The 19,370-nt window shown below is 44.0% G+C and overlaps 1 protein-coding gene across 2 annotated transcripts in view; it reads right to left on the bottom strand.

The window, feature by feature from the left end:
- RAD54B (RAD54 homolog B) overlaps positions 1-19,370 on the bottom strand; it is a 184,633-nt gene that overhangs the window by 23,033 nt on the left and 142,230 nt on the right. For both annotated transcript variants that reach the window (XM_033933705.1, XM_033933706.1), the window contains 3 exons: positions 17,126-17,301; positions 5,309-5,570; positions 291-357 (listed from right to left, as the gene is read on the bottom strand). In XM_033933705.1, coding sequence (XP_033789596.1) covers positions 291-357; positions 5,309-5,570; positions 17,126-17,301 — 505 coding nt within the window. The remainder of the gene's footprint in view (positions 1-290; positions 358-5,308; positions 5,571-17,125; positions 17,302-19,370) is intronic.

The raw sequence follows: 19,370 nt of genomic DNA, 5'->3' as shown, positions 1-19,370 counted from the left end.
AAAAAAACAAAAGTATTTATGATGTGATCTTATTGTTTACTCCCTTTATTACAAACAACAAATTTATTACAAACAACAAATTAAATTTATTACAAACAACAAATTTATTACAAACAACAAATATTTATTTATTTCATTTTCTAAGTACAAGTTTTTTCCAGTACAAATATGTATGTATATAGGCATATTTTCAATTACTGAATTTATGTATATAGGCATATTTTCAATTACTGAATATAGGAATAAGTACAAACGCATTTCTTCAGGCTGTTTGTAAAGAACTTTCTAACCTGTGGTTAGGAGTCTGTAGATATGCACCATATGTTTCTGTCCATCCCTCCACACTCTAGCCATAGCCTAAAGTGAAACAAATATTATCAAAACACCTTAGTTGGCTCATAAAAATAAATCTTACTTAACTGAGGAAATGACTTAAAACATTTATCTGTTTCAGGCTCTTCTGACCTAGTATGTTTGTATTTTAAGTTCTGGACTGAACTTTAGTGATTATGTACTGAAATAGTGATTTAAAAAAAAAAAGAAGGAATCAGAGTGGATGGAAGTGGCTTATAGAACCCACAGAGAAGCAATGCTTTTTAAAAACTTCTTGCTAATCAGAAGAGGGGAATTTAATCAAATATGCTCTACATAGTTTGAAATGAACACTACTTTCTACTATAGACCTTGTTCTTTTTAGTTACTATGGGCTGAATTTAAAAGTATTTATCTAGATTTTGCATTCTAGTTCTTAATTGTTTTAATTGTAAAGTGCTTAGATCATTTGTTGGTACAGGTAGTATATCAAATCAATAAATAATAATAATAGTCATAATAGCAGCACTTGTTATCCAGATATATGCTGCTGACCTGGGTCAGTCTCAAATTTTCAGTAGCATTATTTATTTAATTTTAAAATTTATATACCGCCTAACACATAGCGGGTTTCCAATGAAACATACATAAAATAATAAAAACAAACAGTACATAATGCATATATATTAACACATATTATTATAGACTACTACACCATGGTATCCAGGGCATTTCAGGGACAGAACCCAAGTGGATTTGGTAAATATTTGGATAGTGGTGATCAATGTTCCCTCTAAGGATTGATGAGGTGTGTGCAAAAAAAAAATATGCATGAGCGACAAGTTACATATTCCACAAATTTATGAGCAGGCACGGAGGACGCATTTGTAAACAAATGTAGTTTATCCTTGTACTCCTTATGTATTTTTAATCATCTATGGATATGTTTGTATGTTTATTGTTCAAATGGTTTTATTTATTTCCCAAAATTTATTTTTGTTATACACATTGAAAATATTTGATATTGCGTTTAAATCAAAATCTCAATAAACTTGAAACTTGAAATGAGTGCCCATGAGATTGTGGGAGGGTTAAATACTCAAAACTTAGAAGAATAACAATTTACTTAAAGTTTTTGCTTCTCCAGCTTTCTGGTATCTTTACATAATGCAGTGGTGTACCTAGCATATGTAACACCCGGGGCCCATCATTTTTTGGCACCCCCCCCCCATCTGTACGAAAAACATGATTTTTAGTAACAAGCCACACGTCACACGTCACCTAGGAAAAGGCAGCATCTTACATATTGCAGTGAACAGTACATCAATACACCCATTGTAAAACTAAACAAGCCAGACCAACACAGATCAATCCTACACCGTCAATCCTAACAGAAAACTATGTCTTTCGAACACACAGAACACACCTTCGCCTAGTATGGAATATGTAATCACAAACTAACCCCTCCCATAGACAAAGGTTAAATTGAACCAGCAAGAAGCTGGACTCTGCATACAATGCTTCACAGAAACAGTGACACATGTCTCCTAAAGCAATAAATAAATAGAAATTTTTTTCTACCTTTGTCTTCTGTGGTTTCTGCTTTCCTCATCTTCTTGTAACTCTCTTCCTTCCATCCACTGTCTGCCGTCTCTTTTCCCCTATATGGCATCTTCTCTCCTTCTATGCCCCTTCCAGAAACTGTATGCCTCCCCCTTCCATCTCTCCTTTCACCCCCATTGGTCTGGCATCTCTCTCCTCTCCTTCCCTCTCCCACACCTCTCCTCTGCAATCCCTTTCCCTTTTTTCCCTCATTTCCCTTTTCAATTTATTTTCTGCATCTGTCTAGATTATGTTCTTACTACTCTCTCATCAATGTTCTTTTTTACTGTCTACCTAAAGCTTGCCACCTCTTTCCCTCACCCCTCCAGTGTTTCCCTAACTCAATCCTTTTCTCCCCATCATGTGTCCTCCTTTTATTTATCCCCTCCTTCCATCATATACCCTCTTTCTCCAACCCTTCCATCTAGTACCTTCTCCTCTCTCTGTCCACTTATCATCCAGCATCTGCTCCCCTCTTTCTCTCCTCTCATTTCCTTCTGGCATTTGCTCCCTTATCTCTCCCATCTGCACTTCCATCCAGCATAGGTTCCCCACTACCATCCAATGTCTGCCCTTTCTCCCTCCATCCACCCCTCTTCAATCAGCATCTTCCCCCTTTCTTTCCCTCCAATATCCTTCCCCCTTATGTCTCTCTCCTTTCTCTGTACATCAATTCCATCAGCACCACCCTTCCATACCACCCTGCCCCCTTTCTTTCCCTCCACCACTCTTCCATTCCAGCAGTCCTGCTCCTTTCTCTCCCTTCATGCAGCAAGGTCCCGCGATGATTGTAGCTGCCTGCTGCCAATCCACCCCACTCTGACGTACTTGCTCTAGAGCGGACTCAGCAGCTGCATGCTGGAAGGGCCCACGATGACTCGTCTGCTGGCTCTGCTCTGGAAGAAGTAAGTTACGTTGGAGGGGGTGGGCCCGGCAGACACAGGGAGTTGCGGCAAAGTCCCGCAATGATTGTGTCTGCCGGGTCCACCCCCTCCGACGTAACTTACTTCTTCCAGAGCAGAGCCAGCAGACGAGTCATCGCGGGACTTCCCCACACCTGCTCCCCCAAAATTGCCATGCTTCGGTTCCTCTTTTTTCTTCCTCCCTCCCCCCGTGGGACCCTGCAGCACCATCAACTCTTACTCCCTCTAACGCCGGCCCTGCAGCTCCGGACTTCCCCGCACCTTCCCCCCCCCCCCCCCCCCGATCGCTATTATTTTAAATGTTATAGCGGCGGCGCTGTATCCATCAGTGGAGACGTCTAACCTCGGCCTGCCCCGGAACTCTTACTGCAGCAGCTGCCCGTCTAGGCAGGAACAGGAAGTCACTGTTGCAGTAAGAGTTCCGGGGCAGGCCGAGGTTAGATGTCTCCACCGCCAGGGTCGGAAACCAAACCCCCACCCCGACGTCCGATTCCTCCCCCAGCCTCCCCTTACCTTTGCGACGCGTGTGTGCGCTGTGACGAGAAACTTGTGCGCTGCGATGTAATATTTTGTGCGCCAGCGCACGCCAGCGCAGCTTAGCGGGAACACTGGTTGGTGATATGCATGCTAATATCCAGATACTACCTGGGTACATTAGGACAGCTTTTTTGCTGTGCTAATTTACTCAGGTAGTTTTTGGAGACTGACGCTGAATATTGCCATTATCTGGATAACAGTGGTGATCATTTATATTCAGTACTAATATATGGGTTTATGCTTAAACCCTGCAGTCAGCATTTAAAAGAAATAATAAACAAATTTAAATATTGATTCATATACTGTTGAAGAATTTTGCCCCCTCCTCCACTCAGAAAAAAAATTTGCAGAATCCAATTACAAGACTTCAAACCTATTTACTGCAAATTACTATAGGTATATATATTTGACCAACTTAACCAATTATTTTTTCTTCCCTGGACAATTGCTCCAAAGTCTGTTTGTTATCATTAATACTACATTCACTGTAAGGCACACATATATAACACAGCTGTTTTATGACTTCCTTGGTGGCTTTCAAGGTATTCTGAAATCTTCTAAGGTCTAACAGTGTTATGCCGATGATATACAATTATTGCACCCCTTAAATAACAATAACATAAGTGAAATTTTGGTCATTAACGGAAAACTTGATCAAGTTCATCATTGGCTAGATAAAAACAGACTGGCCCTCAATATCAAAAAAACTAATGTTATGCTATTTCCTTGGAAGGATAGTTTTCCTCTTGTTTCTCCAATTTCAATTCATAACACTCCCCTACAATTAGTTAAAAATGCAAAAATTTTAGGAGTAATCTTTGATAATAAACTCAATTATCATGATCATATTAGTAACATTGTGAAAACTACCTTTTATAGGTTGCGTAAAATTCGTTCCATCTCTAAATTTCTCTTTCCCAAGGCACTTACTATATTGATTCACTCTTTGGTGATGTCTAAAATTGATTACTGCAATTCTTTATTCAAAGGAATTGCGCTATATGAAATCAAACGACTACAAATTATACAAAATACAGCCTTAAAATTAATAACTAAGTCTAAAAAATTTGATCATGTAACACCTCTCCTCAAAAAGGCGCATTGGCTCCCTGTTATTCATAGAATCACTTATAAGTTATGCATAATTATTTTTAAAACTCTAAACAATAAGACCCCTGCATTTTTATTTAGGTTACTTATTCCATATTCTACAAAGAGAATTCTAAGATCTAGCGAACAAAATCTGCTATCTATTCCTTCATTAAAAATTATTAATACGAGGAGACAATTTATTTTTTCATGTACAGCACCACAGACTTGGAACGCCCTCCCTATTTTTTTACGGGAGGAGAAAGAGTTTGGGAAATTTAAAACCGAATTAAAAACCTTCCTTTTTAAAGATGCATTTTCAACATAATTTTATTATTGGAGTATTATATTTTACTTTTGTTATACCTGTGTTACCTATTTCCCTTTTGTATTTTCCCTCAATGTTCCTTCTTTACTTTATGAATTGTATTTCATCCCTCCTTACCTTATGTTTAGTAATGTTAAAATTAGGAGCAATTTATCGCTATTTAAGTATTTGTATGTATTGTATTGTTTTCTAATAATTGTAAATTTTATAGTGTACATCGCTTAGAATGTTTGATTAAGCGATTAATCAAGTCACCTAATAAACTTGAAACTTCAAACTTGATAAGAAACAAAGTGTGTGCATGATATTCAGATCGCATTGGACTGCTAAACTGTATTTCAGACAGACCTGGAAATAAGCTTACCATAATTAAATTAAATTTTATAAATTATTATTTTAAAAATCAATAACCTCTTTCTAATAATCTTTGTCATCCGATTATCATGACAAAAACTAATATATTTTTATAAAACCATAGCATTATTGTGATTTTGAATGTACACCCTTTTTTACTTACCTGAATGTCATTGGCAGGATTCCAGTCAATGTCATACAAAATTAAATGAGATGCTCCAACCAAATTCAGTCCCACACCTCCAGCCTTGGAACTCAACAAAAAGATGAAATCTTTGGAGTACTTGCTATTAAAGACATCAACAATCTGTTGCCTCTGAGAAATAGGTGTTTGTCCATCTAATCTTGAGCATGAGTACCCATAACGTTGACACATTTCTTGCAACAGATTTAGAGTCTGAGTATAATTAGAGACCAGTACAACCCTGCAAATATAAAAATATTTCTGGATTTTGTAAAGTCACATTATATAAAACATACTTGTTGATTTAAGATACTATTAGTTATAAACAGAAAAAAATAAAATCATTTTTAGATCATTAACCCTGGATTTAATTAAAACTGCTTAAAAGGGGAAAAAAATCCAAGACCTATAAATTCAGTGGATCTCTTTCCAAAGATTAGTACATAACTTTTAAGAAGTGTTTATTGATGTGTAGAAGAAATTCAAGTATCCATTAAGTCTGGTTATTAAAAAAATTAAAATCACAAACAGCAACAGTTGTAATAAGCCAAATATTGAAAGAAAACTCTATTTAGGAAGCAAACCTGCTAAAACTGCCAGACAATTTCTGGAAGCTTTGGAGGCATACCATGCCACATGTTCCTGCCTATTATTGTCACATGGGATCTCCTCAATCCTTAGTGTTTTGCAGAACCAAATGGACATGTTTTGTGTCCTGCTCAGTATGCCTTGTGTGAAAAAAATTTCTGTTGCATATTTCTAAGGACTGAGGAAAACCCATGTGACAACAGCAGGTGGCAACAGGTATTCACATGTGATGTCTGCCCATAAACTTCTCCAAAAAGTCGTTGGAGTACCGTATTTTCACGCATATAACGCGCGCGTTATACGCGTTTTTACCTACCGCGCATACCCCTCGCGCGTTATATGCGTGAGCGCGGTATACCAAAGTTTTAAAACATAGTCCCCACCCCGCCCGACGCCCGATTCACCCCCCCAGCAGGACCGCTCGCACCCCCACCCCGAACGACCGCTCGCACGCGCTCCCACCCGCACCCGCATCCACGATCGGAGCAAGAGGGAGCCCAAGCCCTCTTGCCCGGCCGACTCCCCGACGTCCGATACATCCCCCCCCCCCGGCAGGACCACTCGCACCCCCACCCCGAACGACCGCTCGCACGCGCTCCCACCCACACCCGCATCCACGATCGGAGCAAGAGGGAGCCCAAGCCCTCTTGCCCGGCCGACTCCCCGACGTCCGATACATCCCCCCCCCCGGCAGGACCACTCGCACCCCCACCCCGAACGACCGCCGACTTCCCGACAATATCGGGCCAGAAGGGAGCCCAAACCCTCCTGGCCACGGCGACCCCCTAACCCCACCCCGCACTACATTACGGGCAGGAGGGATCCCAGGCCCTCCTGCCCTCGACGCAAACCCCCCTCCCCCCCAAGAACCTCCGACCGCCCCCCAGCCGACCCGCGATCCCCCTGGTGACCCCCACGACCCCCCCACCCCCCTTCCCCGTACCTTTAGTAGTTGGCCGGACAGACGGGAGCCAAACCCGCCTGTCCGGCAGGCAGCCAACGAAGGAATGAGGCCGGATTGGCCCATCCATCCTAAAGCTCCGCCTACTGGTGGGGCCTAAGGCGCGTGGGCCAATCAGAATAGGCCCTGGAGCCTTAGGTCCCACCTGGGGGCGCGGCCTGAGGCACATGGGCCCAACCCGACCATGTGCCTCAGGCCGCGCCCCCAGGTGGGACCTAAGGCTCCAGGGCCTATTCTGATTGGCCCACGCGCCTTAGGCCCCACCAGTAGGCGGAGCTTTAGGATGGATGGGCCAATCCGGCCTCATTCCTTCGTTGGCTGCCTGCCGGACAGGCGGGTTTGGCTCCCGTCTGTCCGGCCAACTACTAAAGGTACGGGGAAGGGGGGTGGGGGGGTCGTGGGGGTCGCCAGGGGGATCGCGGGTCGGCTGGGGGGCGGTCGGAGGTTCTTGGGGGGGAGGGGGGTTTGCGTCGAGGGCAGGAGGGCCTGGGATCCCTCCTGCCCGTAATGTAGTGCGGGGTGGGGTTAGGGGGTCGCCGTGGCCAGGAGGGTTTGGGCTCCCTTCTGGCCCAACTACCAAAGGTACGGGGAAGGGGGGTGGGGGGGTCGTGGGGGTCGCCAGGGGGATCGCGGGTCGGCTGGGGGGCGGTCGGAGGTTCTTGGGGGGGAGGGGGGTTTGCGTCGAGGGCAGGAGGGCCTGGGATCCCTCCTGCCCGTAATGTAGTGCGGGGTGGGGTTAGGGGGTCGCCGTGGCCAGGAGGATTTGGGCTCCCTCCTGGCCCGATATTGTTGGGGAGTCGGCGGTCCTTCGGGGGGGGGGGAGGGATGTATCGGACGTCGGGGGGGGGCATCAGGCTTTCAGGATGGGGACAGACCTTCAAGGGGGGACAGTGCACGGAAGTCAGGGGGGGTGAACGGAGAGTCGGGACAGCGCACGGAAAGTCAGGGCGGGCGAAAGGAGCGTCGGGCAGCATGCGCGGTATACCCGTGAGCGCGGTATATCAAAGTTTTTGTGCAAATCATCGTGATTTCTGCGCGCTATATTCGTGTGCGCGTTTTATACGGGTGCGTGTTATTTGCGTGAAAATACGGTAGTAATTCCTATGCTAGTCTCTGTAGGTGACATCACCTGTCAGTGAGGATTTATGTCCTGTCATTCTTGCAGAATTCCTGCTACAGGAAAGTAACTTTGTTGTCTGGACTGCAGTTCATGCAGGTCTTATATTCTGTCCCTTAAGTAGTTTTCTTGTGATAGCTGGCTCATTTCTGATGTTGCTTTTGTATTTTTTTTCAATCAGACTCTGCAGATTGATTTTTTAGGTCTGATCAAATCCAAGACAATACAAAGCTTGTCTTAGTACTTTTCTTTGTTACAAATCCATTTTTGACATCTGGGAACATAGAAAACATTGAAAGGCATCATAGTCAGATCCTAGGGACTGCAAGCACCAATTAAGGGTATGCAATAGATATGATCCTATTGGACCAGGAACACCTCTTGAGACTCGTGGGAACCATCTTAGACATGTTGTGTGGAAAAACAGGCACAATGAAATCCAAGTAGGAGTTGAAATGTTACCTGGCTGGCAACTTGAGGCCAGAAAACTGCCTGCACCAAACTATCACTGAAAAAATAAAGAAAGCTTGAACGACTTTGGAAAATCCTTGAGGCATCTAATGTGGGGGAAAAAAGAAGAGTGCAAGGTAGTGGCAGGACTTACACAATGAAAACCTTGATGGCACGCAGAGGTGTACAAGATGCAAAACACATCCATTTAGTCCCACAGAGTGAAACCTCACCAAGTCAGACAATTTGTTTTGAATACATTTTACTTTTGGAAATTATTGGATCACTTTGGGCTGCTTCCTTTTTTGTCACATGTGTCATGTGCCTGCTCAAAAACTTCTAGAAAAAGTTGTTGGAGAAGTGCTTCCACACTAGGATCTGCCTGCTTGTCCTTGAACAATTTCATTTCAGATGAAGTAGTTGTGCCCAATATGGCAGTGTGCTGAATGTGACACCATAAGAAGCATATGCATCAGCAAATGAGATAATTGGTTTGATCAAAATAATATATTTTGCTCTATTCTTGAACCTAAACTTACTTGTTATTTTGATATGTTGACTACAAGTGTGCGCAAAATTTCATATTCAGATAGAGTAGCCCAAGAGCTTGTCTTGACGGGCGTATGGTAACACGGGGCTGGGAGGCCCCTGTGTTGCCCGCGAGGCATGCTGGGGGGTGGATCGGTAGTAGGGGAGAGTTTAGAGGTAATAGGGAGGAATGGTTCGTGCCAAAAGGCGAGTATAGGATAGGGCTAATTGATGATTGACGGCGCGGGGGAGTTGTTAAAACCGGGACCTTGGAGGACTTGGTTGTTTATGGTCCTCCAGGGAGGTTTTTCCAGGTGTTCCTTACCCTTAGTGCTGTCGGTGTCCGTTGAGGTGCACGATTCAGGGTCTGTGGCAGTAGACAGTGTTCGCAGATGGCTTCCAGCAGTCGGGCTCCAGTCGGAGAGGTGGAGGAGGAGGCAGAAATTTATTTGCTTGCCGGTGATTCTTTTGCGGAGGAGCCGGTTGAACAGGTGGGTGTTGGGCGACCTGAGGAACGTGTGCTGCCTGATCAAAAGTAGCAGCGCAGTCTGCCTTAGTCATTGAGGGTTCCTATGGGCATTGGGAGAGTAGGTCAGAATCAGGGGCAGCTTCGGGGAAGGCCAAGCGTAAGTCTGCCATGTCGGGCAGCTGTAGTGGAGCTGGCCCGGCCGGTCGTAGCTCGTCGGCTGTGTGCGGGGGCTTCTTCAACAGCTGTTTCTGTTGATCAGAGCCGGGAAGCTTCTTTGAGCAGGGAGCGGTCTGGTACCACAAGTGTTTTCGAGTCTCTCCTACCGGGGGTTACAGTAGGGGCTGGGACTGGAGGGGTGAGTGTTTCTTCCTTTGAGCCGCTGGCTGACTGCAGTGGAGAGCCTTGCGGGTCTCCAGGTGTTTTTGGATTGGACCGTGGATTGAGTGGCCCCAGTTTTGTGTCTGCCCCTGCAGGGGGGTCTTTGGGGCCATTGCCTGGTATGTTTCCGGGTAGTTGGGGACCGGGATGGGGTGCATCTTCTTGGGGGACCGGGTCTTCGGTCAGTGGTCTGTGGTCTTCTGTCTCTCAATGGGGCGGGTGCGTTCCTGGAGGTTTGGCCATGGGGTTTGTTCCTGGAGGTGGCTATTGGTCGGGTCGCGGTGTCCCTGTTGGGATGCCTGGAGTTGTTTTTCCTGGTCCTGCCTCTGTTTCTTCTTGGTTTCATCCATCCGTCCAGGAGGTCGTGAGGCGGTGTCCGCTGGTTCGGGAGTCGATGGCAGTGTTGGGGTCTCGGAGAGGCCTGGGTGTTACAGATCGGAGCGCGGTTCGGCGCTGGATGCTACTGTGGTTGCTGGAGGTGGTGCCATTGGTCCTGCACAAAGTTCGTCTGCGAAGCCTGAGATTGCTGTTTGTGGCGGCTCAGCTTTGGATTCCGGTTATTCTTCAGCTGTGGGGACTGCTGCTGGTGGTGTCTCAGGAGCAACTGTTGGAATTCCAGGTTCTTCTACTCTGGGTAATAAGGCGCCTTTGCAGGTTGCTGGGGAGGGGAAGGCGTGATGTAGGAGATGTTACCGTCGGCGTCGGTGTGGCGAGTCGTTTTCCTCGTCGTCCGGGTCTTCCTTGTCGTCTTCGTCTTCTTCGTTCTCTTCATCTGGGGGGCATGCAGGAGGTGTGGGGTCCTCCACAGGGGGAGGGGGAGAGCTTCCTACCGGAAGCGTGCGGGGTGCGCCTGCATTGGTGGCTCTGGGAGAAGGTTCCGCGGGAGTTACAGTGGAAGATTCAGAGGCGGTCGTGTTTGGATATTTTCCGGCTCCTGAAGAGTAGGGCTCATAGGCGGAGTCGCAAAAAATCCAAGCATGATACAAAGGAGTCTAAACCTTTCCCGGTACCACGTTCGATCATTAATTGGATGCGGGCATTTATGCGGCTTGTGTCTGGGATCGTTCGAATCTGCAGGATTAAGGCTTATTGTTGGCGTATGCAGATTCGATATTGGATGCTTATCAGCGTTTTGGTGGCTGGGCTTGGTTAAATTACGATGAAGCGTTTTGGGATAAAATGGAAGAAAATAGATTTATGTCCTGGGGTACGCAGGATGTCAATTTATGGCTAACGCACATGGCTTCCAAGTTGGTGTCTGGTTCGCTGGCCCGTGCGTCGTTGGCGGTCGCCGGGGGTGGACGGCCCTTTCGTGGGGGGCAGTCCAGCAGTTTCCGATGTATATTGGAAATTCAATAAATCCAACTGCCCCTTCAGCGACTGTAAGCTTCGACACGCCTGCTCCATCTGTGGCCAGACGCATTCGGCTGTTAAGTATCCTAAGCAGAGTGGCGTAGCCGTTGTGGGTTCCGGAAAATGAGTTTTTGGTATCGGTGCCTACTCCAATTAGGGTGGGGGCTTTACGGCCTTGTCTGTGTTGTTATGGGCGGCATCTCTTTTAAAAGCGGGTTTTACGGTGGGTTTTGAAATTCCTTTTCAAGGCGATATGATCGGGGTGTGGGTGCAAAATGCTTCTTCCGTGTCGCTGTTGCGCAGCATTGTTCGGAGTAAATTGGCAGAAGAGATTCATTTGGGACGCATAGCGGGGCTATTTCAGGTGCACCCGTTTCCGAAGATGATGATTTCGCCTTTGGCGGTTATCCCGAAGAAGGCGCCCGGTAAGTTCCACCTGATTCATAACCTGTCGCGGCCCATGGGTCACTCGGTTAACGATGGTATTCCGCGGGACCTTTGTTCGGTGCGCTATGCGTCATTGGACAGCACGTTGCGGATTATTGTTAGTGAGGAGCGTGGTGCACTTTTGGCAAAGGTGGATGTGGAATTGGCTTTCCGCTTGTTACCGATTCATCCGCAGTCTTATCCATTGTTGGATTTTCGTTTTGAGGGTTTTTTTTTATGACCACTGTTTGCCGATGGGCTGTTCCATTTCCTGTGCGTATTTTGAAATGTTCAGTTCTTTTTTGCATTGGGTCCTAATTCAGAAGCTGGGTGTGGCCTCCGTTGTGCACTATTTGGATGATTTCTTGTTCATAGGAGCGTGTGGCAGTGGGGTTTGCACGTGGTTGAAAGCGGCTTTCGAGGAGCTAGCTGGGGAATTTGGCATCCCTTTAGCCCGTGACAAGTCGGAGGGTCCGGTTACATCCTTGGTGTTTTTGGAGATAGGGCTGGACTCTGTGGCCATGGTGACGCGTCTGCCTGATTTGAAGGTTCGGCAGTTATTAGGGCTCATCGAGCAGGTGCTTTCTGCATACGATTCAGTCCTTGTTGGGCTTTATCCTAGGACAAGCAGGCAGCATATTCTCAAATGATAATCTGCTTTCATTTCAAGCAGCATTTCATGTCAAAGACTTTTGTTCACTGTTACTTCTCACTCTTATGAACACTGTAGGAAACAATCGAAGTCTTATCTTTTCCTTAAGTACTTGTCTGAGTAGTTATCTATGGCCCTTTCTTATAGATTATATAATTTTTGTAAACTGCATTGAACTTATGGTTATGCAGTATAGTAATACGATGCTATATTATATGGGACTCCCTAGCTTACTGCAATGGGATAGAGGGAGAGTTGGCCATTAAGAGAATAAATTTTATAATACTGCTTGGATGAAGTGACCATCCAGTCTGGAATAGGATTCTATACAGTAATGAGAGGTGAATGTGAGAACTGAGGACCACGTAAGCTGCTTTGTAGATTCCATCAATAGGAGTGGAACACAATAATGCAATTGAAGTTGCCATAGCTTGGACCTTATGTGCTGTTATGCGAACCCCGAGCTGCAGCTCAGCCTGAGCATAGTGAAATGAAATACAGGCTGCCAGCTATGTGGAAATATTTCTTTTGGATACAGGGCGGCCCATTCTGTTAGGATCAAAGGAGATGAACAGTTGAGATGTTCTGTGAGACTGAGTCCTTTCTAAGTAATAAGTCGAGGCTCGTTTGCAGACCAAGGTATAAAGAGCTGTTGCACCAGGATGAGAATGAGGTTTTAGAAAAAAAACTGGAAGCACAATCTATTAATTGAAATTCTGTGAACACTTTTGGTAATAATTTAGGATGGGTGTGTAGGACTACCGCATCATGGTGGAATACTGTAAAGGGTGGATCCTACACCAACATTTGAAGCTCACTCACGCGACGTGCAGAGGTGATAGAAATTAAAAAATACAACTGTCGAAGTAAGATATTTAAGATGAGCAGAAAACATTGGTTCAAATGGAGGCTTCAACAATCCAGAGAGAACAACAGTAAGCAGCTGGAAAAGTGGGCTGAAAAGTGGCAGATGAGCTTCAACGTGGGGAAATGCAAGGTCATGCATGTGGGGAAAAAGAACCCGATGTTCACATACAAAATGGGGGGGGAACACCACTAGGGGTTAGTAACCTGGAGAGAGACCTGGGAGTGATGGTAGACGCAACACTGAAGGCATCGGCGCAATGCGCCACAGCCTCTAGGAAAGCAAACAGAATGCTGGGTATCATTAAGAAGGGTATTACGACCAGGACAAAGGAAGTCATCATGCCGCTGTATCGTGCAATGGTACGGCCGCATCTGGAGTACTGTGTCCAGTACTGGTCGCCGTACCTCAAGAAAGACATGGCGGTACTTGAGGGAGTACAAAGAAGAGCAACCAAACTGATAAAGGGAATGGAAAATCTCCCATATACCGACAGATTGAAGCAGTTGGGACTTTTCTCCCTGGAAAAGCGAAGACTTAGAGGAGACATGATAGAAACCTTCAAGATCCTGAAGGGCATAGAAAAAGTAGACAGGGATAGATTTTTCAAATTAAGGGGCACCACAAGCACAAGGGGGCATTGGGAGAAATTGAAAGGGGACAGGTTTAGAACAAACGCTAGGAAGTTCTTTTTCACTCAGAGGGTGGTGGACACATGGAACGCGCTTCCAGAGGCTGTTGTAGACAAGAAAACATTAAATGGTTTCAAAGAAGGTTTGGATAGATTCCTAGAAGAAAAAGGGATTGGGGGGTATAGATAGGTATAGACCATTGCTCAGGCAATGGGCCTGATGGGCCGCCGCGGGAGCGGACCGCTGAGCAGGATGGACCTATGGTCTGCCTCAGCGGAGGCAACTTCTTATGTTCTTATCTCTAAACACCAGAGGCGGTTTAAAAGGTGGTTTGATATTGAAAAGGCCTTTCAGAAACCTGGAAAAAAGAAGATGTGCAGCCAGAGATTTGTTGTTAACCTGAATATGGAAGCTGACTGAAGTGGTGTTAAGACCTGAGTTGGAGAAGTGAAGAAGATATTTCAACACTGAAGATATGGGGAAGGATGAAGCATTAAGATGCTGGAGATCACACCATGCTGAAAACCATGTCCACTTCTGTTGGTAGCACTGCCGCATGGAAGATTTTCTGGATGCAGCTAAAATAACTCTAACAGGATCATAGAGATCAGCATCTGTTGAGGTCAAGCTGAAAATTAGCAAGCTGTGAGGTGTAACAACTGTAGATTGGGATGCAAAAAAGACCCTTGACTCTGAGAAGAGATAGAAAGATCTGCAAAGTTACTGGATCTTTGACTGTGAGCTGAAGTAGAAAGGAGAACTACAGTTGTCTGGGCCACCGAGGAGGTACGAGGATCATGGTGGCCGACTCTTGAGTGAGCATGATCAGCGTTTTGAGTATGAGTGGAACTTGTCCACCCCATTCAGAAGAAAAGCATCTGCCTCCAGACAATTATGGAACAGAAATGAGGCAGTTTGTGATCACTGGGGGATGTAAATAGGTCTATCTGAGGAGTCCCCTCTGAGAAAATATTCTGAAATAAGACCTTGGAGTAGAGTAGCCACTCATGGAGCCGAAGATATCTGCTGGGCTTATCATTAAGTGTATTTTGTGCTCCTTGAACAATTCCAAATCGCCTCAGCTTTTTGACAGAGTCAGAGTGCAACTTGATTGTCGGTGCGAACAAGGGGGAAAGGATTGGATATACTGTTGAAAAGTCTTTAGAGCATTCTGAAGCACTCTGAGTTCCAAGTTGGTTATGTGGAGCTTCTGTTCTTGAGCAGACCAGAGACCCTGTGTTCTGAGACCATTCAGGAGAGCTCCCCAAGCACATATGGATGAGTCTATGCTCAAAACTTTCTGATGTGGAGGCATTTGAAAGAGCACCACTGAAGAGATTGAGGAAGCAATGATGTGATTGCAATCTTCTGAGTGAATGGATCAAGAGCTTGAGACCATCAAGACGCCAGGGACCACTGAGATGAACACGAAAGGGGTAATGTGCACTGTAGACGCCATGTGACCTAATAGGATCCTCACTGGACTGACTGTTTTGGATTGCAAAGGGGAACTTTGCTGAGTATAGTGGTTGAGAGGAATTTTGAAAAGCTAACTTCAAAACCGTAACTGTTGACTGTAGTGTTGTGAGCTGTTAAAGCTGCTGCCACTACTACCCGGCAATTAATAAATTCTCTTGGGAAAGAAGCCAAGCTGAAAGGAAAAAAACTCTATTGAAAATGTTGAAGGTGTGTCTCCAACTGCAGTTGTCTCAGAGGTCAGGTGGACGTAGATCGTTCATCTAGAATTCCTGATCATTTTGAGAAGGGAAAACTACCCCTATGGCATATAATTGAAGTAGAGCTAGCATTTGTCAAAGGAGAAGGGCATCTGCCGAGGGTTGACAAGGCCTCATTTTGAAATGAGATATAGTAAGCGTCATTGATAACTATAAGAACCCATCGGCATCATCAGACATCAACATTGTAGATGACCTCAGATTGATTGATGAAACGTCAGAGAAAGAGCATTGCTCTTCAGGGGCATATGAAGAATAGCTGAGCATGTTCAGAAGGAGCTGCCGTATGAGATTGCTAAGTTAGTTTTGCTGCTTTTGCGGCAGCAGCCGAGATGTAAAATTATATCGACGCTGATATGAATAGGAAGTAGATTTGAGGAAATGAGTCAAGTGGATTGTGCATTAGAGATCAGAATTTACTGGATTGGTGCACAGAAGGGGTTCAATGGGAAAAGACTACTGCCTAAGTAATGTACTGTAGAGATGACGTCGTAAGCACTTCAAATGGAGACTTCAACATGTGAAGTTTATCTGTGGTTCTGAAACAATGGGAGGAGGTTGGATTGGAGGCTTTGACATCATGAGGACCTTTATGAAGTGAGAAAGCAATGGACATATAGCCAGATAGTTGGTGCCCAACGGTAAGACTTATATAGCACTGAAGTCTTGAAATATAGTGCTGAAAGGCACTTGCAGGACACTGATAGAGGTGAGATAAGCAAGTACTGAAGTGTTTCGATTGTTGTCTCTTCATATTTTTTTTGGGGGGGGGGTTTGTTTTGTTTACTGAGACAGAAAAGGTAATGCAGCACTGACGACAATTGAAATGATGGAAGAGGAATGGGCTTCCTGACATTGAATTGAAGAAATAAAGGTAATGAGGGTTGCTTTGGTTACTGTAGAGCTACGAGATTCATGGTGGTTGGATCCTGATGAAATGTGAATAAGGATTTCCATATCATAGAGATGGGAGGGAACATATGTAAGAACTGGGTTATCCAGGCTGGAAGAAATTCAGTAGAATCCAAACAATGAGGAGAGTGCAAACTGGAACAGAAGTGCTAAAAGTTGCAATTGTTGGCAGAGAGAAGATACTTAATTGTGGAAATTCCTAAATTAAGTAGATTTAACAGAATGGAGATGAAGGAAGACACCACTTGTGAGGCTGAAGAAATCTGATGAAAATGAGTGTTAAGAGTATTCCGTTGCTCTGCTAGTTTTGAAGAAGGGACTTGTATCACTTCTTGACAAGAGAAGAAGGATCTGCACACCCTTGGCTGATTATGTAGCAGATAACTAGTAGAAGTAAGAGGAGTAGGTGCTGATGCTAGGGCACAGGGTAGCACCCTGTACTGAAGATATGTTTCTGTCTGAAAATAGAGATACTTCCTGAGAAAGGGGATATGCATAAAGTGAGATCCATAGATCAAAGACAGTTGTTCTTCTCTAATAAGAAATAGAGAGTGCCTGGGACAGGCATCCATATTTTCACACCTAACTTTTAGTGTACTTTCTTGAATCTATCCCCTGTATGTATTAGGTAAGACTAAACTATACTTTGTAATTATTTCTCACACTTGATAAAAAGTAAAGCTGCAAAAAAGAAAAAAGTAGATGTATATTTCACATATAAAAACATACCTTTCAGATGGATTGAACATTTGGATACCAGCTAACAGCTTTACCAATACTTGCAACTTTCCTGAATCAGTTTCCTTGAATGGGATAGAGTTATAATCTGGAGGAAAACTATCCATCAAACCTTCATAGAGACTGCTATTTGCAAACTCATCAAAGATAGCAGTATCTTTGTTTTCCTATTAACACAAAACAGGTTCAGGGACTTACTCTTCAACATCCAAATTTTAACAACTATATTCTCCATAAAAATACTTTTTTTTGCATATCTAATTGCAATGCATTAGTATTCATGCAAGGGAACCCAGTGTCTTCTGCAACCAATACAGTTACTAAAATTCTTTAATACAGAAAGCTATGCATCTACATTATTTCACCACTTATTGAGATAGGCTTGTGTAGCTGAATATGGGATTTTTAGCTAGTAAAATGCATTTGAACTTTATTAAATTCAGCAGGAATCCCTATAGAATATCTGTAGTTTAACTTACCAACCTTGATAAATGGGCTAATGTTTACCCTGGCATCCTTCTAACTTTCACCGTCACCATTTCAACCTGTTTAGCCACCCGATCATCACATACAATCACACCCAAGCCCCACTCTTCTGTTGTGCACTAAAGTTCTTCACTCCCTAAACTGTACCGTTCCTTTGGGTTTTTGCAGCCCAAATGCATGACCTTGCTTTTCTTAGCATTAAATTTTAGCTGCCAAATTTCAGACCATTCCATTCAGATCATCCAACAAATACAGAAAGCTAAATAATTATTTAGTCCACAACCTTTAGGGGCCAAAGAAAGAAAACTAATGAATAGAAACTACATCTTCAAAAGGGATGGCATTGGAGGTGTTTAACTGGCAGCCAGTTTGCATTAATCTATGGGAGGAGTTACAGATCTTATTACTACTCCACCCCCTTTCTTTAGCCACAGTGAGGTCCAACAATTGCTTTGGTTCAAAGAAAGAAATTTTTTTCTACCAAATGATACACAACATTTTGCAGGAAATTTTTAAATAAAAGCACGGAAACACTACTTGTAACACTACTAGACACAGCTCGACAGCAAATTAGCAAAGGCAAAAAGATGATGCTAATCCAACTTGACCTCTCCGCAGCATTTGACCTGGTCGACCATTCCATACTGCTACAGATACTTGACGCCATTAGGATCTCAGGCAAGGTAAATCTATTGGTTTCACTATTTTCGCCTATGCAGATGACATTCAACTTCTCCACCCAATCAACACCTCTAATACCTCAGACGTAACAGACATAAATCATAAACTTGACACTATACATGACTGGCTATATACTAACAAATTGTCTCTCAATATCGAAAAATCTTCAGCTCTACTTCTACCAATTAAAAACAGTGAATCTTTGCCAGATAAAATTGCTATTAAATCCACTCCTATACAAATGGAAACAAAAATAAAACTATTGGGATTCATAATCGATAAGGATCTCACCTTTCACGACCAAATCAGTTCAGTTGTAAGAATTTGTTTTTTCAAACTCCGTCTTATCCGTTCATTAACCTCGATCTTAGGAACAGAAGCAATTACAATTCTAGTACATTCCCTTGTCATCTCTCATTTAGACTATTGTAACTCACTTTATACTGGTCTCCCACAAAAAGAAACCCGCCGTTTACAATTAATACAAAATACTGCAATAAAACTCATTTATAAAATAGGCAAATATGATCATGTTACTCCACTTTTGAAAGATGCACACTGGCTACCAATCGCGCACCGCATAACCTATAAAGTCATCCTGCTTACTTTCAAAATAAATCTCACAAACCAGCCTCTATTTCTTCATAAACTACTTATCCCCCATAGCTCTCCACGAATTCTGAGGTCTACTGACCAAAAACTATTACGAATCCCTTCTATCAAAGAATTCTATAATACTCGAAAAATAAATTTTACAGTTGTTGCCCCTACATTATGGAATGCTTTACCTCAACAACTTAGAGAAGAACAACATCTAGATAAATTCAAGATCAATTTGAAGACATTTCTATTTCAAGATGCATTTTCCTTTTCTTAGTTTTTTTTTTTTTTTTCTCTCCCCTTTTCTTCCCATTTTCTTTATTCATAAACTCTTCCGATTCCAATTCATGCAACCAACCGCTTTAAAAAAGCAATCCTACCCAATATGTTTTTTTCCCATCCCCACTTCTCCCTTTCTTCTCTAAAATATGTAACTTTCCCCCTCCCTTTCCCTCCTATCCGCACGTTC

This window comes from Geotrypetes seraphini, chromosome 2, assembly GCF_902459505.1.
Source record: "Geotrypetes seraphini chromosome 2, aGeoSer1.1, whole genome shotgun sequence".
Classification (NCBI taxonomy): Eukaryota; Metazoa; Chordata; class Amphibia; order Gymnophiona; family Dermophiidae; genus Geotrypetes; species Geotrypetes seraphini.
This window is presented reverse-complemented; position numbering and strand designations above follow the sequence as displayed.